Source organism: Pinus tabuliformis, chromosome 9 (genome assembly GCF_031772625.1).
Source record: "Pinus tabuliformis cultivar Carrire ecotype Pingquan chromosome 9, CPIR1, whole genome shotgun sequence".
Classification (NCBI taxonomy): domain Eukaryota; kingdom Viridiplantae; phylum Streptophyta; class Pinopsida; order Pinales; family Pinaceae; genus Pinus; species Pinus tabuliformis.
In genome coordinates this window covers 1,956,159,499-1,956,183,858 of record NC_142307.1, presented here as the reverse complement: position 1 = coordinate 1,956,183,858, position 24,360 = coordinate 1,956,159,499, and the positions used below count along the sequence as shown (strand labels likewise).

At 38.1% G+C, this 24,360-nt stretch overlaps 1 protein-coding gene across 3 annotated transcripts in view; it reads right to left on the bottom strand.

Moving 5' to 3' along the window:
- Positions 1-24,360, bottom strand: part of LOC149156811 (uncharacterized) — a 186,564-nt gene that overhangs the window by 75,821 nt on the left and 86,383 nt on the right. The window contains exons 5-9 of one of the 3 annotated variants that reach the window (XM_089438616.1): positions 2,415-2,594; positions 982-1,779; positions 767-807; positions 564-626; positions 273-361 (exon numbers count right to left, since the gene is read on the bottom strand). In XM_089438616.1, coding sequence (XP_089294742.1) covers positions 273-361; positions 564-626; positions 767-807; positions 982-1,779; positions 2,415-2,594 — 1,171 coding nt within the window. Of the gene's footprint in view, positions 1-272; positions 362-563; positions 627-766; positions 865-981; positions 1,780-2,414; positions 2,595-24,360 lie in introns of all 3 variants that reach the window. The other 2 variants (XM_089438615.1, XM_089438617.1) reach the window with 2 other exon arrangements.

The window sequence follows — 24,360 nt, the reverse complement described above, 5'->3', positions numbered from 1 at the left end:
TGGCTATAACAGTGGTAGCAGTGGATACCCTCTTCAGAAAAGTAGTAAAATTTTTAATTTTCCGAAAATAATAGATGCCCTTGGAAATCTAACAATTCCTACAGGCAGCTTGTTAACATCAGCCGAAGGATCTACCATATTATGAGTTTAAAGGAATCAAAGAATTAGATGAAATAAAATAAAAGGAGAATCAAATATCAAATATTTAGCATGTATATCATCAGGCCCAAAGCAGGAAACACAATGAATTGGTATGTGCTAAGATAAATTACATATCTCTTCAGGTAATCTATATCAACTTTTGTAGGGACTGCAAAGTAATGCTCCATTTCCTTCCAAAATGGCCCAGAACACGCAATGTCTGTGGCAACCATGCAAAAAGACAAAATAAATCAAAAGAAAAACAATTACTTACAAAAGCTACACAGAGTCAATCAAATGAAGAAGCAGCACAATTATGAACCTCGTACAGTAACTCTACAACTACAGTACTCTGAAATCAAATAAACATATATACATATGCCAGTTATTAATTTAAGAGGTTTTTGAAGTTGAAAACATACAGCTTTTATTAATAGCAGCTTCAGCTGCTGCTACAATTTCTTCATGATCATCATCCATTTCCCCTGCAAAAGCATGCATACCAAATTATGATATCCACTTTAAATAAGGTACATAATAATATATACAACATTTTATCATATATATAATGTCCAAGTTTTCTAGACCAACTGAAAATTAACTTGGGAGAACTAAGGCAGTGTACCTGTAAGGTCTGATGACCCACTATTTACTGCACGCCTGGATCTAGTCAAGGGCTTGCAATCAGATGAAATTTTTTTAGTCAAAAATTGGCTTGACTTGCTGAAAAGAAAAAGGAAATGTATTTTGATAATCAGTTTGTGCCCATATTTTTTTCCAAGTGATGTTAATATACTATCTATAGACTATAATTAATCTTGATACAAAATCACTGCTTACTTTTCCACTTTATCAGAAACCATCCCTGTACTTCGAAGCCGTTTTGTGTTTGAAGTTACATCTATTTTGTCACCATCTTTACATACCCTCTTCCTTTCAGAAACTAAACCCCTCCTGGTTCTTCCTTGCCTGTGTATGCCGTCTTTATTGCCTTCTTTAGAAGAGTCCTCTGAATTATTTGTAGGCAAAACCAGTGTTGCAGGACTTGCATCAGCTTGTTTAAATGTTACCCCTACAACTGCATTTTTCTTGCTCTTGTCAATAGATTTGCTCTTATCACCCCCTTCTAGATGCCCTCTTTCTGATAACCCAGTTGAGGAATCCAGATTTTCTGTCTTTACTTTGCCATGGATCAAAGAGTTACAGTTTGGTAAACGTCCTGCAACACCTGGCCCCAAGATTGCATGGGAATCAGGTTTGGCACCCTTACCACCAGCAGTGTCATTATAAGCAAAAACTTCTGCAAAACTTTTATCATCAACTTGAATTGCAGTTGGAGGCATGTTAACTCTTCTTGCAGTGCGAGCTGTCTTTACTGGCCTCTGCCCAACCCATTGTGCTACTGAAGATGATGAAGATATGGTTTGTGCTGGACGCTTGCAATTGCCTAACCCAGGGGCAAAGTGGATCCTGTTTACACCTGAATGTTGTTCCAAACCATCAGACATAGGCAACGAACGAACAATACATTGTGAAGAAATGGCTGACGTGGCTGAATTAGATCGTGGTGTTTGAAACATCTTCCCCTTTATTATTGCAGTTGAGCTAGCTGCCTGATTCTCTTCATGTATAGGTAACCTAAAGGAACAGGAAATTAATAGAAATGTTTCAAACCAAAACCCAATAAAGCAATGAAAGAAAAAACAGAAAGGATGTTATCATCTGTATAAGACAAGTTAATGGAATACATATATGTAAAGGCATGGGTAGAATGTGGACGTGTTATATTCTCAATGATTGGCCTCATTTATAAAGAGAATTATGTTTCTCGAGCTAGTGTAAATATTCATAATACAAGAAATAGACACTATCAACATTTAAATCTAAATAACAGTACAACCCATAAAGTAAATACCAAACCCAATGAGAACTAGGTCCTCTTGCACGTAACATTTCCCGTAGACTAAGAAGTAATCGTGTTTCTTTTTCCTAGGGAAAATGCATCTTATATATAATATTGATGCACAAAGATAATTAGATTATATGATTTACATCAAAATATGACCAGGCAAGCCTATCACTATCAAAAGTTATCAATGCAGTTTTATAGAGTAAATCATCATGCTCGAGCCATCATGCTGATTGCTTTTTATACTTTTCATCTTCATATGGAGAAGAAACTGCTATTATTTATGGACATTGTGATAGTAATCAAGCCAGAATATAAAAGTAAAAGGAAAAGAAAATTTAAGGAATAGATTTATAGTATGTACTTAGTAGTGCTCTCAAGGAAAGTTTGATCCTTCTCTGATCCAACTGAACACTCCCTCTTTTCAGTAGCAAAACCACTTCTATCAGGTTCATTTCTAGTCACAACACACACATTTGGTCCATTTTCCTGCCTAGAATTCTCCAGCTTCTGTATGGAAGCAACTCCACGAACACACCCAGACCTGCCAACCATACATATTCAAAACAATTTGCTTACAGCACTTTGCTTTTATGATCCTTGCAGGCAACATAAAACAATTATCTTATGCAAATTGTGAAGCTAACATAGAAAGAACACCACTCTGGTATTTGCACATTAAATCTAACCACACCCAAGGCAGCTTGGAAGCAGGGAGCAGAAGTGGAAGTGGGAGTGGGGAGCGACAATTTTCAGAAGCTTCTAGGTCGGGAGCAAATTCTATATAATATATATTTTTATATATTTTGATGCATATATGTCAACAAAAGCATGTAGAGTGATGGATTAATTATAAAAAGCATAAGAACATGGATTAAACCATATAACATCAATAATCTAGTAGTTATAATCTTCATCAACCACAGGTCCATAAATTACAAGTTCTCATTTATATAGCATATAAGGGTGCACATAACCAAAATAGCATCAAGTTTAATCCATCTCTGAACTAAAAATGCATCAACAAACAGGCTCTAGATGGCCTCTAGCATCCAAAAAAATCATGCTACAACAAATACCTACATATCATCAAAATCATTGCCTATCTTGGGATCTTTGTCATTAATATCACCCTCTAAGCATTAATATAAGGTAGAAAAATGTAGCATGTCAAGTCAATATTTTGGTTTGAGTGGTGGGTACATTTTTAGTAGGGTCATGATAGAGGAGTTCAACAATCAATATCACTAACATCAAGGTACATAGAGGGTTGGTGCTCTTGATTAAACACCAACATAGATCCATCTTAAATACGGATCTAACATGAGCCGAGGGATCAATTTTCTTCATGTGCAAACGTTTTTAGAGTGCAAAATACAATATGTAATTTTTCATTGTTTAAATTGTATTTTTGAATGCTATATGGAGTATATATAGGACCAAATAAATGTTTTAACCATAAAAACTTTTTTTTCACAATATATACAGAACTTTTTTAAAACAATATATAATATATACATAATTGACATTTTATCAGCGGTTGGGTGAACCCGGAATGTGAAAAGTCATCAAGAAGATGAACTGATCAGTCACATTCATGTATATAAACAATAGCTACCTAATGAAATAAACGAATCAGTTTTTGCCTAGTCTGGAGTTACTCCTGGTCTGACATGGTATCAGAGCCAGTCCTAAAAATAGTCGTAACTCCCTTCATCTCTGCCACTGCCTCTGTCCTGAAATAGTCTGCCACTGCCTCAGTGCTGAGCGCTGCTCTGCCTCTGTCGCTGGACTGACATGGTACCCAGAGATGCGTTGGTAAAATGATGCTTCGACAGTATTGGTAACTGATCTCGAGCTCGAAGGCGAGCCATCACAGTTCTGAGGGATTCCATGCAGCGGAAATGTGGTATTATCGTTTTGATTATCCTTACGCTTGCATTATCTGTATCATTTTGTTTTAATGTTTGAACTTGGGCATCGAGCATCAAATAGTCTATGCCAGGCCAATTGTCTGTATTCAAAGAAGCATAAAGGCCCTCACTAACCCCATACTTCTGAATCGACCCATGAACTATCTCAGAATAGATAACCAACAGCATGTCATTCGCTTCTTCCGCCTTTCGCTTCTTCGCAGACACCTCCATTTTTAAGTAAGTCTATCGCCTCCTACTTGCCATTGGCCTCTCTGCAACGAACCGCTTATACCCTCGGCCAAAAAATCAGAAGAGAGCAATCGTCTTCGCCCCGTGAGCAACAGCCCTGATAAGGCCAAACCCACCACTCTTCTGTACATTTGTAGCCCGCTCGGTGAATGTTGCAGTGTTAAAATCTACTCGTTGAAGAATATCAGGGATAGCAGAACGGAGCACCTGCAGAGAGATCGGGAGAGGCACGGTCCACCGCCTGCTCTACCCCACCGCTGAGCATCATAAAGTCGTAAGAGGTTTGGAACCTGGGAAATCTAATTCCCGGGCGAAGTCTATTGCAAACTCTATCAACAACACGGGAGGGAACCTCAGATCCTCGTGCGCCTGTTCAATTGTCGGATCCTCCTCCATCGACGCAGTGGTATTAACGTTTTATGCGCAGCATTATTAACGTATCAATATATTTTTATTCATGTTTGGTGAAAGTCCATGGAAGCCCGCAAGGCTACAATTCGCTAACGCAAACATTAGTGTCTACGCCATATTTGTTCTTTTAAGTGGAAAAATTTCATGGCATTGACCATGCAATATGAACTGAACTCTGCTCTGCTCCGTTAACACTAGCAATAATAATTATTAGCCTCTACCACTATTGACTACGACAAAATATTATTGTGACTAAGTATTTTGAGGTATGGTTGATGCTTAAATTCCAGAGCAGTCTTATGAACCGCATTGAAGCTGCTTATGAACCGCATTGAAGCTGTTGGTGGACGTATTATTTTTTGAAATGGTGTGACATAGTAGTATTGCACAGTTTTTTTTTCTATCATTTGAATGGTAATGCTGTGTTGAAGCATAAAGTGATATGTAATATTGATATGTACATAATATTTCAAGAAAATATAGTGCATAAGGCTGTAACGTAAGGAAGTTTTTTTTTTTATCAGCAGAAGTATTTTTTACAGAATGCATTCAATCATCTCTATGGTAAGAATAGTTCTCACTGGCAAGGAGAACTATCCTGAATGGTCCCGAATGATAAAACACACCCTCATCTTCAATGAGTTGTGGAAATGAGTGTGTATCGGAGAAGGAGACAATGACCCAGTACAGCCTACATCAGACAAAGAGCTCGTCATTTGGGATAACAAGAACAGCAAAGGATATGCATTAATCGCACCATCTGTAAATGAAGAAGTAAGTCGCCATATTTCATCATATTCAACTGCCTTTGAAGCTTTACAAAAGCTCAAAGAACTCTATGACTCACATATTGCACTTGAAGTTGTTCAGCTCATGATTAAACTCTTCACTCTTGAACTGAAAAATAATGATCCTCTTGCTCTTGCATCTGAAGTTAAATCCATAATGCATGATATCAAATCCACTGAGGTTGAGTTGGATATCGCTCTTATTGCTTTTCTCAAGGCACTCTATCCTACTTACTCCAATTATCTTGAGTCTTTACAAGCAAATGGAAATCTTAAAGATATAACCTTTGACTCTCTTGTGAAAAAGTTTGCTGAAAGAGAGAAAGCCTTTGGAGAGAAGACAGTCCCTGAATCTTCTAAAGAGACGGTTTGCCTTGCTCATAAAGAAAAGTGTCCTGTTCAAGATTCTACAAGAGGAAGAGGTGGACGAAGAGGAAGAGGAAGATACTTCAGAGGCAGGGGGGCAGACATTCTCAAGGAGAAAAGGCAGATCTGCATTGCATTCGCTGCAAACGAAATGGATCACATGATGCTTCTACATGCAAGCTACCATGGGACAAAATTGAGCAGAAAAGAAACCAGCAGAAAGGTAAAACTGATGATACAGACAAAGGTAAAGCACCTGAATCCGCTCACTATATTGAGGCACAATGTAACATTGGAGTAAATGAAGATTTGTTTAATGCTTCACTTGCTTCTTCAAAAAATGATTGGTTGCTTAATTCAGGAGCAACCTGTCATATGACTCATAGGAAAGATTTTTTTGAAGATTTCACTGACAATGTTGATGGAGCAGTGTACTTTGCAGATCAGTCAAAAATCAAGCCATCAGGGCTTGGCACAATCAGGCTTAAATTGCCTGGTCTTCCAGACTTTCTTCTCGATCATGTTCTATATCTCCCACAGCTCAAGAGAAACTTGTTGTCATTGGTCCACATCCGCCAGCAAGGTCACTCCATTCATATGTTTGATGACAAGTTTGAGGTAAGAAAAGCTTCTGACCACTCACTTGTCATGAGGGGAATAGAAGAAGAAAGGCTTCTCAAACTGCAAGGAACCTCTGCTCATGCACAACATTTCTCATATATTTCTCATCATGAAGAAGGTACACTTCCATCAAGTTTATTATGGCATGCTAGGTTTGGACATTTAAACTATGACAGTCTCCGCTTATTGAAGAAAAATGGTGTTGCTGGTTTACCTACAATTCCTAGAAAACATAAGCAATGTGATGCTTGCATTCTAGGAAAGCATAGCAAACAGTCTTTTCATGATTCACATTCAAGAGCACATAGGAAGCTTGAACTCATTCATTCAGATTTATGTGGTCCAATGCCTGTTCCCTCTGCAAATGGAAATAAATATATCATGACATTTATTGATGATTACACCAAAATGTGTTGGGTTTATTTATTGAAGAACAAATCTGATGCTTTTCAAACATTCAAGAATTTTCATAAATGGATTCAAAATGATGCACAATCTCATATTGGGTCTATTCGCACTGATAATGGAAAAGAATATACATCAAATGAATTTGACAACTATCTTCGCCAACATGGGATCAAACATCAAACAATTGTACCTTATAATCCCCAACAGAATGGTGTAGCAGAAAGAATGAATAGAACAATCTTGAATATGGTACGATCCATGCTTTTCTTCAAAAATGTAAAGATAATGTTTTGGGCTGACGCTGTTCTATGTGCTGCCTATATAAAAAATAGATGTCCATCAAATGCTATAAGAAACAAGACTCCTTATGAATTGTGGTATGGACATGTTCCTTCGGTAAAACATCTCAGGATCTTTGGTTCCACCTGTTATGCTTTGATACCAAAAGTACATAGAAACAAACTTGGTGCTAGAAGTCGTAAGTGTATCTTCCTGGGGTATTCAAACACCTCTAAAGCATACCATCTCTATGATGAAGTAAATAAAAAGTTTGTTGTATCTAGAGATGTCATTTTTCTTGAATCATCCAAATCTGACAGTGTTGTTGAGCGGCAACTTGATCACTTGGATAGATTCACAAAAACGAAATCATTTCAAGAGTTTGATAATCAGATTCCACATCTTGAAGGGGGGATTCCTATACTAGATCAACATGTGGAATCTTCTTCTGAAGAACAATCTCCCCTGCATGAAACTCCAACACCGGATGATCCTTTAAGTGATGTAATTGATAGAATTGGGAGACTCAATCTTGATTCAGTCCCAACTCAATCAACAAAGCAGCCTGGACCATCTCAGAAAGGTCCCCCAAAGTGGCTGACAAAGACACTTGAAAGTGTTCATCCTGATGAAATTGGAAAAACAGGAACCAGAAATACAAACCGACAAGATGGAGGTGATGTAGATGACTCTAATTCACCTGTTGATATGGATGTTACTTATGATTGTGAATTGAACTTGTCTACAGATTTTGAACCAACTTCCTTAAAAGAAGTTGCTTCTCATGATGAATGGAAAGAAGCGATGCAAAAGGAGTATGATGCCCTCATAAAGAATGGCACTTGGAAGCTGGTTGATCCTCCATTTGGAACCAAACCAATTGGCTGCAAGTGGGTCTACAAGAACAAATACAAAGTTGATGGCTCACTTGACAAGCACAAAGCTAGGCTTGTGGCAAAAGGTTTTGCACAGAAGGAAGGGGTCGATTATGAGGAAACTTTTGCCCCCACAGCAAAATGGGCCACCATCCAGACACTCTTTGCACTAGCTACTCAGAACGGTTGGAAAGTCCATCAAATGGATGTAAAAACTGCATTCTTGAATGGAGATCTAAAAGAGAATGTTTTTATGTCCCAGCCTGAAGGATTTGCTGTGAAAGGACATGAACATAAAGTATGCAAACTCGTGAAGTCTTGTATGGCCTCAAACAAGCACCACGAGCCTGGTATGAAAAACTAACTGAGCATCTTCTGAAACTCAACTTCAATCATTTTGATCTTGATGATGCAACTTTATTTGTCAAGAAAGTTGGCAAAACAGTTGTATATCTTGTGGTGTATGTAGATGATCTTTTAATGACAGGGAACAATGAAAGCTATATTGCATCCATAAAGAAAGAATTAGGAAAAAGTTTTGAAATGACTGATTTGGGCTATGTTCATTACTATCTTGGCATTGAAGTAACCCAACATCCAAAATCCATATTTCTTTCTCAAAAGAAATATATTGGAGATTTGTTAAACAGATTTGGCATGACAGAGTGCAATCCTCTTTTTACTCCAATGGAACAAAACTTAAAGTTCACATCTATTGAAGGAAAGGAATTTGAGGATGCAACAAAGTATAGACAGCTTGTAGGAAGTCTCATCTACATCACTACTACAAGACAAGACATTTCATTTGCTGTTGGAATCCTCTCCAGGTTTATGCAAAAACCTTGTGAGGGACATTGGTCTGCTGCAAAAAGAGTTCTAAGGTACTTGAAGGGAACTCAAGACCTTGGAATCAAGTATACACAGGTGGACGACTTCAGCTTGATGGATACTCTGATTCAGACTTCGATGGAGACAAAGAAACTGGGGTATCTACTTCAGGATATGCTATGAGTCTTGGATCAGGAGCTGTCTCTTGGAGATCACGCAAACAATCAGTTCCAGCAGATTCCACAACAGAAGCAGAATACGTGGCAGCAGTTGAAGCAACGAAAGAAATTGTGTGGCTCAAGAAAATTCTTGAAGATTTGCAGGTAAAACAAGTACAATCAACTCCACTCATGATTGATAACACCTCTGCAATAAAGTTGGCCAAGAACCCAAAGTTCCATGATCGTACTAAGTACATCAATACTAAATATCATCTGATCCGACATCATGTTGAGGCCAAAACAATCCATCTCCGTCATTGTTCCACAAATGAGCAAATTGCAGACATCTTCACCAAAGCGCTTGGAAGAGAAAAGCTTGAAAGATTCAGAACGATGCTTGGACTCACCAACATCCCTTCAGATTAAGGGGGGGAATGTTGACACCTAATCCTTAGCGGTTGGGTGAACCCGGAATGTGAACAGTCATCAAGAAGATGAACTGATCAGTCACATTCATGTATATAAACAATAGCTACCTAATGAAATAAACGAATCAGTTTTTGCCTAGTCTGGAGTTACTCCTGGTCTGACACCTATCTTGGGATCTTTGTCATTAATATCACCCTCTAAGCATTAATATAAGGTAGAAAAATGTAGCATGTCAAGTCAATATTTTGGTTTGAGTGGTGGGTACATTTTTAGTAGAGTCATGATAGAGGAGTTCGACAATCAATATCACTAACATCAAGGCACATAGAGGGTTGGTGCTCTTGATTAAACACCAGCATAGATCCATCTTAAATACGGATCTAACATGAGCCGAGGGATCAATTTTCTTCATGTGCAAACGTTTTTAGAGTGCAAAATACAATATGTAATTTTTCATTGTTTAAATTGTATTTTTGAATGCTATATGGAGTATATATAGGACCAAATAAATGTTTTAACCATAAAAACTTTTTTAAAACAATATATACAGAACTTTTTTAAAACAATATATAATATATACATAATTGACATTAAAATATTTTACATAATTGACATTTTATCAAGACAAATTAAATTGGTTTATTATTATTAATATATTTTTAAGTATATCTCAATATTAATTGGTATTAAAATATTTTATTGATAACCCACATTGAAAATTATTTTATATACAACATTAAAATATTCAACTTTAACAAAAAAATTTCTATAGATAATCATATATATGAAGTTAATATCGACATAAATTAGTTAACATAGATCTTCGAATAGTTTATTTAAATAGTAAGGTTTAAGCATCTTACTCACATTTCTTTTACTTCTAATTACTTTACAACATATTCATTTTTTTATTATAGTCGACATTATTTTTCTATTTAGAGTGTAAATTTTATTTTTATTTTAAAAGGACACGTGTCAACTCAACGGATAGACGGACAAACTTACACATCCCCTCATACTGGGTTGTAGAATGAGTCTCTCGGCTCAACGAGTTTTATACCCTAGTACATGACAAAATCCAATCGAAATATTGCAATCCCCCCAACCCTTAAATCTTGAAAATTTGATAAGTTTGTTGGATTTTGAGTGAGATCTAAAATTCTACTTTCTCCATATGAAATCCAATGAGGTCGGAACCACTTGAACATCCTAATTCATTTCATGGTAATGTTAAAAATTTAAGTAAAAGTTTCATCCTTTTTCTAATACCCTAATTGGAAGTTAACCGGGGAACCTAAATTTAAGAATTTAACATCAATTATGGATGCCCTAATTTTGCAATTTAACCAAATATTCTAAATTTAAGAATTCATTTACAAGTACTTACCTGAAAATCTCGTTTGAAGGCATTTTCGGTTTGTTAATGTTCATGCTCCTACTACAAAACCAACCGAATCCACCTTGCCTATCTAGGATCAACTTATCTGGTTCCTAGATCTAGAAGACTTTGAAATTGAAGAATTCTAGCACCCGTGCCCAAAACCCCAAGAACAATACTCAAATCTTGATTTCTCAGTCAATTCCATCCTTAAAATTCTCCTTTCATGGTCCCTTGTTCAAGAATCCCCATTTTTCTCCCCCCTTGCCATTGTTGTGCAATGGCCTTTTAAGGTGCTCTGAGGTGGTCACTAATCCCCCTACCTCTGATATTCATAGATTTGGCTTTAACAATGATAGCCAGGAATGTAGAGGTACTTACACGTATTCAAGGGATTAGTTTGAAGTTTGAACTATTATAATCCATTATTTGTTAATATTTTGGTGATTTGTTTACGTCAATGCCTTTTTATTGTATATCATTTGTTATAAATCCTTGTAGTTTGTACAGTATGTGTATATTATCATTTCCCACTTTGTTTGTATAATAATTATTATATATTATAATTCTTTTATTTTTAATTTGTATAATAATTAATATATATTATAATTATTTGTACTTCCCTTGCTATTTATAAAACACATCGCCTTTATCCTCTCTGTTGTATAGTTATATATATTATGATAGCGATACACGCATTAAGTACCTTACTAAATGTATTCAACATATATATTTTGAGTTAGGTGTTCACTTAGAATTTTCAATAATTAGTTCGATTGTTTTTTACTTGACAAATTTTTTTGTAATAGGTTAGTATCAGTGTTTTTAAAATCGGCCGGTCAGCAAGGCCACCAGTCCGAACAAGCTGAAAAACCTAGTCAGCAAGGTCATTTCACCTGTTTTGAGCCCTAACCGGTCGGTTAACTGCCACGGCCGCGAAGGACCCACGCAGCGACTTATCCAAGGTGGTTTAGGGTTTTTGGAGGGAAAGTAAGGGTCCTTTCCCTCCAAAAACACCCTCTCCAAGCCTTTAAGAGGCCCTTCTCCCTCTCATTTTTCTCACACATCTTATTTGGAGTGTTTGTGAGTTTGCTTGGGAGCTTGGAGCGTGTTGAGTTTTTGTTGGAGTAGTCAACTTGGAGGCTTGGAGTTGGAGTTGGAGCTATTTTGGAGATAGTTTGTAGCTGTCAATGGAGTTGGCATCTCCAAGAGGAGGCTAAGGAAGCTAGTTTTCATTTCCAGGTAAGGATTTTCACTTGAAAAATCCTCATTTGACCGTTGTCCATGTATTAAATTTTTTTATGTGTTATAAATTTATAAACTTCTAACTTCTATCGTTTATGCTATCAAATCTCTAGTTCTATGCTATCAAATTTTGTAGCCTACATGTGCATTTGTTTTCCTAAATTTAGCTTTGGTATTCCATGTTTCTTAGCTGTAATTTTTTTTTTAAATGGAAGATTTCTTTGCAAATTGTAATTATTTCAAGCAAACATGGCTCCAAAAGGACAAGACAGTGCATGGGCTCATTGTGATGTAATTGATGGAAAAATGATATGCAAATTATGCCATAAATCTATTGGAGGTGGGGGTATTCTTAGATTGAAACAACACTTGGCTGGGGTAAGAGGCCAAGTAAAGCCATGTGATGCACCAAATGCAGTGTTAGGTCCTATTAGGGCAGAATACATTTCCAAGCTTGAAAAGTTTTATGAGGATAAGGCTAGGGAGAAGGCCATCCAAGATGACATTGCAAGGAAGAGGGAATTATTAGAAGCCATGAAAGAGAGTGGGTATGATGATTATGAGATTCAAGACTCCTCTTCTATCCCTTCCACCAATGAACCCTTTCACTATGTTCATCCTTCATTTGGCCAACCATCAAAAGGAACAAAGAGAACAAACATCCAAAGTTATTTCTCATCTTCTGCCAACATTGCCTCTTCTAATCCCACTTCCTCCCAGCCAAGTCGTCAACCCACTTTAGATCAACATTGGAAAAAAACAATGCAAAGAAACTTCTCATCAATACATTGCTAGATGGTGGTATGATTCAGATATCCCAGTTAATGCTGCTCGCTCACCTTATTACCAAGCTATGTGGGGATCTGTTATAGTTGCAAGAAAGGGCTTCAAAGGCCCTAGTATGCATGACTTGAGGGGAGCTCTTTTGCAAAAAGATATATCTTCCATTGATGAGTATTTGGTTGAGTTTAAAGATTCATGGCTCAAAACAGGTTGTTCCATCATGTCAGATGGATGGACCAATGGAAAGAACCGCACTATCATTAATTTCCTTGTTTCTTGCCCTCAAGGAATCATGTTTTTGAAATCAGTTGATGCATCTGATAAGGTGAAGGATGCAGCCCTTCTATTTGAGCTTTTGGATGACATTATTTAGGAAGTTGGGGAGCAAAATGTTATGCAAGTCATCACCGATAATGCCTCAAACTATGTTCTTGCTGGAAAGATGCTTGAGTCCAAATATAGGACCACATTTTGGACTCCATGTGTTTCACATTGCATAGACCTCATGCTTGAGGACATAGGCAAAGTGGAGTGGTTAAAAAACATTGTAGAGCATGCCAAGTGCATTACAAAATAAATTTACAACCACTCATGGGTATTGAACCTAATGAGGAAAAACATTAGGGGCAAAGGGCTTGTTAGGCCTGCAATTACGAGATTTGCAACTCGATTCCTCACATTGCAATGTCTCAAAGGTAAACATAAAAACTTGCAGAAAATGTTTTTCTTCTGATGAAAGGTCTAAATCTCGGTGGGCTCGTAGACAAGATGGGAAAGACACCAAAAAGAAAGTGTTTGACAATTATTTTTGGAAAAGGTCTGTAGAGCTTGTGAAATTACCGAGCCCCTTGTAAAGGTGCTAAGGATGGTGGATGGGGAAAAATTGGCCATGGGCTACATTTATGAGGCTATGGATCAGGAAAAGGAGCAGATATGGGCAGCCTACAAGGACAAGTTAGCTAAATATGGTCGTAAATGGGAGATCATTGATAACAGATGGAACAATCAACTCCATCGTCCTATACATGTAGTTGGGCATTTTTTGAACCCAAAGTATCATTATAAAGATTGGCTAGGAGATCTGCAGGATGGGGAGGTCAGAGCCAGATTGGTTGATTGCTTAGAGCGCATGGTCCCTACCCATGCAGACCAGTTGGAAATACATAGACAACTTACTGTTTTCAATATGGCAGGTGGTACCTTTGGCAAAGATGGCAAGAGATGTTGATCAACCAAGTAAGCAATTCCAATTTCCAATTTGTTTTTTTTCAAGTTAAAATTGTTTACGTTCTTTACAATTCAAATTAAAACTACTAATTAATGTCTTTTTCTTTGCAGCACATTGGTGGGAGTCATTTGGTGGCCAGTGTCCTCAATTGCAAAGGTTTGCAATTAGAGTCCTCAATGAAACTTGCAGTGCTTCAGGTTGTGAGTGCAATCGGCCTGTTTTTGAGTGCATACACACGAAGAACAGAAACCGTTTGGAACAAAAATGGTTAAATGATCTTGTTTTCGTGCAACACAACCTTTGACTAAGGAGGAACCAAATGATGAACAAAACACCTAATCTAGATCCCATTGTGTTGGATGATAATGATTCAACATCAGAACGGGTGGAGGAGACTGAAGATCCTATGTTTGAGGCTGATTTTGATATCGACATGGCATTAGCGGGGGATGAAGCAGATTTTGTGGTAGCATCAGAACCAAGTTCAGTAGCGGCATCAAGGAAAGGAAAAGAACCAATGGAAGGCACTAGTCTTGTAGGTCGACAAACTCGTGCTTCCATTAGGTCCACTTCTATTGTTATTGGTGGCATTGTTAATGAGGTCGCAGATCAGGTTGAGGCATCCTCAGACTCTGAACCAGATGATGTCTATGTAGCTCTTGATGATGATCCTATGTCTAGTAGTGGTGATGAACTTGATGACTGATCATGTGTACACCGTAGACTTGTAGTAGGCCAATGGCCTCATAGCTTGCAGCATTGTTTTTGGACTTTATAGGCCATTTAGAGCCTCATTGCTTACGTATTTTACTATTTTGTCGATGATATGTATTGCACTCGGTGCCATTCTCATATATTCACCTTTACATGGTATATAATTGAGCAAACTTTGCATATTTTGTCTCTATTGGCTTGGAATCATGGTTTTAAATCTTAAAAATAGTTTTGTTTCATTAAAAATTAATTATTTAATGTATTTTTCTAAAACCGATTCGTTTAAACCTAACCAGTCCCGATTCGACTGGTTTCGGTCGGTAACCCGGCTAATTAGGCGCACCGGTCCAGTCACCGGTTATGGTTTTTAAAACATTGGTTAGTATATATACTATTGCAGTGCATGTGATGCATGCATATGTAGCTATCATATGTATGCCTCGTATGCATGCTAATATTTTTATTCTCCCTATAACTCAAGATGGGTCATTACAATTTTACTTTAAGAATTTAACATTACCATGAATTGCATATCAATACTAAGGCCATAGGCTTGAATATTAGGTTGCTCCACTCAAAAATTCTTGTTTCTTTGAAAAAAATTGTGTTTGGGACGTCTTTGCAAATTCTTTGTTGAGAAGAAAAGCTAGGGAGTGATTTTTTTTGTAGGAGGCCACTCCCAAGGTCGCTCCCTGAGCACTTCCATCTGAAGTGCACTTCAGGTGGGCACTAAAATGAACGAATCATAAGAATTTAGATATTAGAATGACTGTACTCACCAACATTAGAATAATGAAGTTCCCGAATGAGATGATAGAGAAGCATAAGATGGCACCTGCCATACTACAGAAAGGTATCACCAGTCATATCAACCAACATGAGATACACATCCAAGAAACACAGAATAACCTAAACATCATCATTTTGCATAATGAGATAAACCCATCCAACTCTATTGATCACAGAACTTAATATCTAGAAAGTTTGAGGAGGTTGGCCAAACCAATCAATGTGACTTCCCTCGTTGAATACTCTTGGCACAGTCTGTAGGATTTAGCATAGTTTGATTTGGTAGAATCTAGTTAGCGAGTTAGTCGAGCTTGGTTGATTTGGTGAGACCAAACTAGGAAATTGTTACCGATCCAATTAGCAGGATTGCTAAGGTCCTAGCAATCTGCCAGATGGGCACATGCAGACCAGCAACCCATTGTCACACCACCCCAAGCACCCACTATTTATCCCCAATAACCTCCTAAATGGTCAAGGGAGGAGTCTTTGTTGGAATTTCTAAGTCTACTAGTTAGAAACCCTCCATGCACTTTACTGATTTATTCCTACCTACTTGTTTTATTTATTAACAAGTTATTTACCATGTAAATACTGAAAATAAATACAAGTGCATGCTTAACACATTACAGATCATCCGTTGAAGGAAACAGAAACAAGCACACAAATGACATTGTTATTTTTGGACTAATGTCCCCGGAAAAACCCAATGCGGGAAAATCAGTGCAGCTATCTGAGGGCTTTATTATTAAGCAGCTCTTTTCTGAGTACATTGAGTGCCAAACTAGCTAACCCAACAGAGATAAAAAACCTGGCAGCAATACCTCTCTTCAGAAACAAGTATTCGCAAATCCTGTTCCACAAAATCCCTCTCCAGCACAATCTGAAGCTCAGTGTCAGCCCTGTTGGCCTCTACGTCAGCCTGAAACCCTCTGCGTTAACCTATTGAAGCTCTGCGCAGCCTCTCTGGCTCTCTGCGTCACTCTTGCAACCTTTGCGTGCATGACGCAAGCCCTTCTGGCTCTACGCAGTCTTTGATGCCTCTGCATGGCTCCCTCTAGCTCTGCATCTGCCTCTTTTTGCTTCTGCACTGGTCTCTCGGCACTATCCCTGCCTCTCTGCCTCGTACTCACTGCCCCTCGCTGCAACTGATCACTGATTATATCTCTCTTAGCAAACCCCACTCTAGAGAATAGAATGACTGATCACTCTGGTGTGTTCTCCAAGTGAACCTCAAGCCTCCTCTTATACTTTTCTCGTTGACATACCAACGGCCGAGATTAAGTCCCTAATCGATGGCTAAGATTAGATCTGGCCTGATCCATGTCTTTTAGACCATTCTAACACAGTTTTATATTAATTCACATTAATATTTTAATTTCCCTAAGTATAGACTTAGGGAATCCATTAAAAATATTAATTATTTTAATATCTCCCAAACTGTTTAGAATCTGCCCAAACCCTTTATGGGTATTGCAGATCTCATGTGCCCTAACCTCTCCACCAAATTTTGTGGCTAGAGTACATCTGATGCTACCCCAAATCAACAGTCCCAAATAAGATCAATGCATTAGATAGGGTCACTTGGAGTGGAACTGTTAATCTCCCAAACTGTCTAGCTGGCTTTTAATGTCACTGTACATAAAAAACTAAACAGGGGATTTAAAAGTACCAAAATACAGAAAATTCAAAATATAGAATGTAATTAGTCTATTTTTGTCTACAAAATTTACTCTAGAGTCTAACCAAATATGTAATTATGTTTCCACCATATAAAGACTTATGGGTCAAAATAGCTCGATGTTATGTAAAAACAAACTGTAAAGTCTGCATAAAAACAGAGACATCAACCTGTTAAGCCCAAATCAGCCACCCTGCAAGTGCCTCAGCACTTCTAGATTTTATGTCTACCGGGGGAGAGGCTTGAGGATAAAAATAGAGGTTTATGAGGACTATCCTCAACCTATGACAGCTAAAAAAGCCAATTTCCAGCAAGCTGAAAATTTATTTTTCAACAATTTTGGTGAAACTCTCCTCAGCAAAATGGCCCAAGAATTTCCAAATTTTAATTTTAATTTTAAATGTAGTTGGAAATTAAATAAACTCAACTTTAAATAGTGAAATAAGCAATATTAGAAAGGAGAGTTAAGGAAGAGATTTATAAAAGTGTAACTTACTCGAAAAAAGCGTTGAAATCTCTATCTTTGTTGCAGATCATATCTGCTATGGCCAATAAATCCTTAAATCTGCAAGATAATTCAACTATGTACAAGCGTAAAATGTGAATATAACATTTCTTGTGACTATCCTTGGTCAACTCTAGCAATTTTAATCAATTTCCCCAAGGTAAAGCTTGTGAAATAGATAAAGAGATGAAGAAACCAGCAAGCAATAAATCACAAACTAATGCTTAAAAGAAAGCATTTCGAATTTTTAGAGAAAAAATGGTTGTTGAGTTAATACCTGTACCCAACTTACCTCGCCCTTGCTTGATAAATTGAGAGAGTTGGTTTTGTCTCAAAGAGAAGTTGCCCCCACTATTGACTTAATACCCTTAATAAGGTTCGAACCTAGCTAGGAGTGGTGCCTCCAATGTGGCATCTAGGGTCTTTAGATAATGTGTGAAGATGAAGACAAAGTCCTGAACTATTTGAACTCCACTATGGAATGGTTCAGTCACTTCGATTGATCCGATAAAAAACAAAAAGGCCAAGTGGGGTTGGCCCCCTAGCATGCCATCGATGTAGCCCCTCAATGGCACAACATATTGGCCTCTGTGTGATTTTCCTTATTATTGAATTATTTGAGTAAACCCCAATAGCATATGAACAAGAAAAAAATGAACATAAAAACCACTCCACATAATGTATATAAAAATTATAGACAATGGTTCGCAAAAGTTAGCTCTTTTATTATTCGATGGCACAAATCTCATATGCCAACAACAACAATACAATGACAAGAGGTTAGCCTTTGTAGAACAATTTGCAATGGCTAGATAAAGATTGGCTAACAGCTGGTTGGACTCCACCTCAAAATATTGTTTTACTAGTCATCCACAAGTTGAAGACTTAGTAAATTTTTTCAAAAACTAATTCTTTACAATTTTTAATGTGCCCCCCCCCCCAGGGGTTGACTTCATTTGATTTCCCAATTTGGTCCATGAATCTCTTTGCTAATGGCCCAATATGGTCAAAGAAGAAAAATAGTACATAATAGTGGCTCAATGTTCCACTTATTCACCTTGGAGGAAATTCGACTCAATCTTCTAACGGCTACTTTCTTGGTCCATTATTCAACTACTCGATATATGAAGTCTCCAATGGTTAGGTAAACCCTCTAACGGTTAATAGACTTGTCCAATGGCTAGTTTGAATTGAATTTTTCTTTTACTGACTTGAACTTGACCACCTCTTTCTAGTTCTCCAACACCTTAATGAATTTGCCAATTCCGCCACCTAGATTTGTTGTAACTCAACCTGATTTCATGTGGGTCTTTCTTTGTTTTCCCAAATTATGCCTTTTGTTGCCACATCATCAAGCCTAGTGTTGGATCTCTAACGTCCCTAGGAATTTGAAGAAACTGAGACATGCTTTGTTCCTCCTATTTGTAAGCCAATTTTGACATATTACATGTCAAATTCTATCAAAATCTACCCTGTTATGTCACCTAGAAACTTGTCCTATCAAGTCATTGAGCGAAAGGGGATGATCTCTAATGCCCTTGAGGATTTGGAAAATCTAAAACATGGGTTTTTTCCTCTTGTTGAGCAAACCACTTTTCACATAATGCGTGCATCATTCTTCCCAATGCTACCCCTATTCTTCCACCTGGAAACCTGCTTGACCTATTAACCAAGTTTTAACAAGTTGTAACTAGATATTACCTACTCAGTTGTACTTTGCAGAAAAAGGACTCGATTGCCTAATGGACAAGGCACTGTGAAAATTCCGAAAATTGGAATCATATCGCAGCAGCTGGTATTATTTCTTCTAACTAATAAATTAATTATTCATTTTATTGCTACGACAACATCAAAATAAACACATTGCAACCTTCACAAATAAAAATTGTTGAAATAAATAGCAGTTGAACTGAGAAAATACTAGCACACACACACATAAAAATTAACAATGTTGTTTTGGATAAATGTCCCAGGAAAACTCCAATGTGGGAAAACTGGTGCAGCATTTGAGGGTTTTTATTATTAAGCAGTAGTGAAATCTGAATACAATCTATAGATTCTCAACTGGAAATCCACTTAGCAAGTATCTAACAAAAATAATTAGATAGAAAATTTTCACCCCACAAGCAATCCCGGCACTGGCTTCTACAGAAAAACTGGTTGTCCAAACCCTAGTGTGAGCCCTTATGTGCCGCCTCTCACACGTGTGGCTTGAATCTGCCTCTGAGCAAGCCATCTAGCCTGCCTCTACTGCTGGAAGTGACTCTCTAGCACTCTGGAAGACTTTCCCGGCCTCTGGAAACTGAATCGACCTCCTCCTCAGCTAAATCGCACTGCTCTGTGTCAGCTTATGCGCAAACTTTGCGTTACGTCTACGTGGACCACTTCTATCACTTGTTGTTGCCTCTCCGGATCTGGAAAACTTCCTCTGGATCATTGTCCCTGCCCCTCACTCACTGCTTCAATCTTTGGATATCCAGCATCTAACTGTTGATACTCTAGAAATCGATCTGCCAAGGAAATCGAACTTCTCGTGTTCTCAAGTGTGTTCTCCAAGTTCCCATCAACTTCCTCTTATAATCCATTGTTGGAGCACCAACGACCAAGATTAAATCTTAATCAAGGGCTAGGATCATCTTGGAGTCAATCCATGTGAGTTTCTAGATGATCCGCACCTTGACTTAATTAATTCTGATTAATTGACTATATTCCCTAAGTTTAGACTTAGGAAATATTTTAAAACTGGTTAATAATTTAATTAAGCTATCTCTAGGTGGGATTTCCAAAAAGGATTTCTGGGTTTTGAAGATCTCATGTATTCTAGCCTCCACCAAATTTTGTGGCTAGAACACATCTGATGATACAAAAACTAACACTCCCTCTTAGTGAGGAATGTGTTCTCTCTAGTGCTGCACATCCTGCCACAACGCCCTATCTCTATATCACCTCCTGTCACGCTAATGATGTTTGGCCATACTACCCACCAACCACTGTGCAACTATGATGTTGCATTTGTGTTGCTGCTGACACTGCCATATTGCTGCGAAGTCTGCATTTGCATTGCAACTACCTCTCATATGTTATTGTTGCAATTGCAACTACTGCAACTGAGAAACATCCAAAATACCGAATCAATTGTGTTCAGTATGATGCATTTATCTCCTGAGTCTCTGACTGCTACTAGCATCTACATTGTCCCTTAAAAATCTGCATTGTTGCTGGATTTGTTACTGAGCCAATTGCTTTGTTGCCAACACTGCATTATGCTCCTCAGTATCTAACTACTACTAGTTTGCAGCTGTCACTCTAGTACTGACTGCATCAACTGCCACTGATCCATCCTACTACTGAATATTGTGGGACCCCATAGCCAGGTGATGATCGATGAGATGGACTCCTCAATGTAGCCTGCCCATCTACCACATTGGAGTATCAAGCTCATCCTCCACATGGATTTGGTGCCCAACTATCTCCTTTCAAGCCTAGTCCCTAGTTGGGACCCTTCGCTTTGCAACTCACACTGGATAACTCATACTTTCTCCGACACCTATCTCCGACAACTGGAAGTCAATTTGTTGCCCAGATCTGCATTCTGGCTAACTCGCACGACCTCCTCTATTCTGAAGCACGCACTCTCTGTTCTGTGGCAAAAATTGCAGAATATAATTGAACATTTGGGTTCTTTGCAAAAAAAATACCCAATTTGAAAAAAAAAATCGGCAGAATCAGAGTCTGGATGAGGGAGATATCGCTGATTTAAAAATCAGCGGTGTTGCAGACATTTTTTCGGGGCGGCGAGTTTGCAGATCAGATCTGTACGTTCTGGTGCAAAATTTGCAAAATCTAATTATAGATTTGGGTTATTTGCAAAAAATACCCAATTTCAAAAAAAAAATCAGTCAAATCGGAGTCCGGATGAGGGAGATATCGCTGATTTAAAATCAGTTCTTTTTTCAGAATTTTTTGTGACAGCAGTACAGTTGCAGTGCGAATCTGAAATTCCAGTGTCTAAATCGAGATTTCTATCACACGGGAAGATGCAAAATGGTTGTTCCATTTCCGAAAACGGGTCATAATAGGGATTCTAAGCAATATTGACTAAATTGTGGCCATTTCAAATTTTCGCCAAATAAGTGAATTTTTTCAAAAACCCTCTTCATGGCTTCTAGCAAGGAATTTTTTACAGGGAACGATAAGGGTCCTACTATTGAAGAATTTATAAAATATCACAAGTCTCGACGCAAACAATTTTGGACAAGTTGCCTACTATTTAATATAAAAGATGAGGCTGCTAAATGGTGGTACTCACTTGACAATTCAGTGTTGCGACTTCCTCATGAAAAAATAGAAGAAATCATTTTAGAAAAATGGTCTCATGCTAGAAAACAGGGGAATGAGACTTGTAAGGGGCTATTTTCTGATGGTATCTCATTATTACAAGTTCATAGATATATTCAGAAGGATAAGATCATTGTGTCTATAAATCCTAGTTGCAAGCAAAATCTTATAAGTGTTAATTTGGCAAAAAAACTGCAAGTTCCAGCAAAACACATTAAAACTACACAGATTGATAATGAGAATGTTCAAGTTTATAAAAATTTGAAGATTTCTATGGACAAGTATGTATTGCATTCTGATTTTTATGCTTCAGATATGGCTAATGTGGATGTTGTTTTGGGATACCCTTGGATGGAATCTGTGGGTACTATCAATATTAATGTGCAGAAGAAATTCCTGAAGCTCTAGTATAAAAAGAAGAAAATTACATTACAAGATATTTCCATCAATAAATAGGTAGAGTCCACGGAGGCTAAAGCAGAAGATGTTCCAGGGACTGACACATCAGATGATGAGCCCTTGATGGTCGACAACCAAACACAAACATCAAACCAAGTACAAGAAAAACAGGTAGAGTCCAAGGAGGCTGAAGCAGAAAATGTTACAGGTACGGATACATCAGATGAGGAATCCATGGTTGAAGTAATATTGGAAGATAAGCAACAACAGAAAACGCCACAACATTTACCAGATACCAATCAGGCTCCATTAGGTGGTGAATTAAAGAAAGATACACTGTTGGTTAAAACTTCAGCATATCACCACCCACATCACCCCGCAAGAAAACAACCAACACGATGGCAACAAATTAGCCACAGGGACAAAAACCCCTGCATGACAAATAGAGAGGGGCGACGATCCACCTGCTCCACATCAACACAGAAGAACCGTCGGGATCAACTTCCATCTCAAGGGAGCGAGGCACCAGCTAAATCGAGGGTTCACCTTTCTCTTGGATAGCTAGATGCACATGCATGGTACCAGTGGACTACTCTTTTGAGTAGATCTCATTATTTGTGTTATTCTTATGTTTCGGGGACGAAACATGTTTAAGGGGGTGGAATGTAGTATACCTAGGGGGGATAGTATGGGGTACATAAGGAGGTACCCAAGGGAATAATGTAATAACGGGATGGGCCATAGTAATAAATAAAATGGTTAACCTGTATCATGTAAGGGACCACAAGTAGTTAACAATAATGTAACCATGGTAATGACCCATGGTATTGTATGTATGAGGCCTATATAGAGACTAGAAGACTCCCCATTGAGAGATGTCAAGGATTATTGTATGAACAGGCATATGGCGTGTGGAGTGTTCTCTTTCCTTAAGGAGTGAATGTATGGTGTTGCCCTACCTTAAGGGTTTGATTAATAAAGTGAATCATTTCTATATTCAGATCTTGTTATTTCTTGGGTATATTTGTATTGTCATATATTTTCAGGTCAGATTTATAACAAGATCTATAGATATACTAGACTTGATTCATACTGATGTTAATGGTCGTATGTCTCATGTGTCTTTAGGTGGTTATGAGTATTATGTTATATTCGTTGATGACTACTCTAGTAGTACTTGGATATATTTCCTGAAGACCAAGGGTGAGGTCTTCAGTCGCTTTAAAGATTTCAAAGCTCTTGTGGAAAAGCAGACAAGTAGGAAGATTCGAGTCTTGAGGTCAGACAATGGCAGTGAGTACACTGATGGTGGGTTTTCTGACTTCTGTGCACAAGAGGGCATTAGGAGAGAGTTCACAGTTCCTTACAACCCCCAGTAGAATGAGGTGTCTGAAAGGAAGAACAAAGCTATTGTTGGGGCTGCTAGAGCGATGATTCATAATCAAGGGTTGACTTTGTTTTTGTGGGTTGAGCCTGCAATACTGATGTTTATCTTCAGAACAAGAGTCCTCACAGAGTATTGGGGAATATGACTCCAGAGAAGGCTTTCACTGGAGAGAAGCCTCACGTGGGACATCTTCGTATCTTTGGATGTCTCACATATTCTTATATCCCCAAGGAGCAGAGGACGAAGATGGAACCTGTGGCAGAGAAGGTCATCTTTATGGGTTACAGCGAGACTTCGAAGGCCTACTGAATCTTCATTCCTTCTAAACGGAGAGTGGTAATTAGAAGGGATGAGAAGTTCAAGGAGGAGAGGACCTATCGGAGATCACGGGAGTATGATGAGAGAGAGTCACAGACTTCTCCTCAGCAGGGAGGTCAGGTACAGGGAGCAAGACCTCAGGGTTCTGGATCGACTGGTACAGGAGGTACTTCAATGTCAGTGACATCTGGGGCACCAGTGGCAATTTCACCGAGCA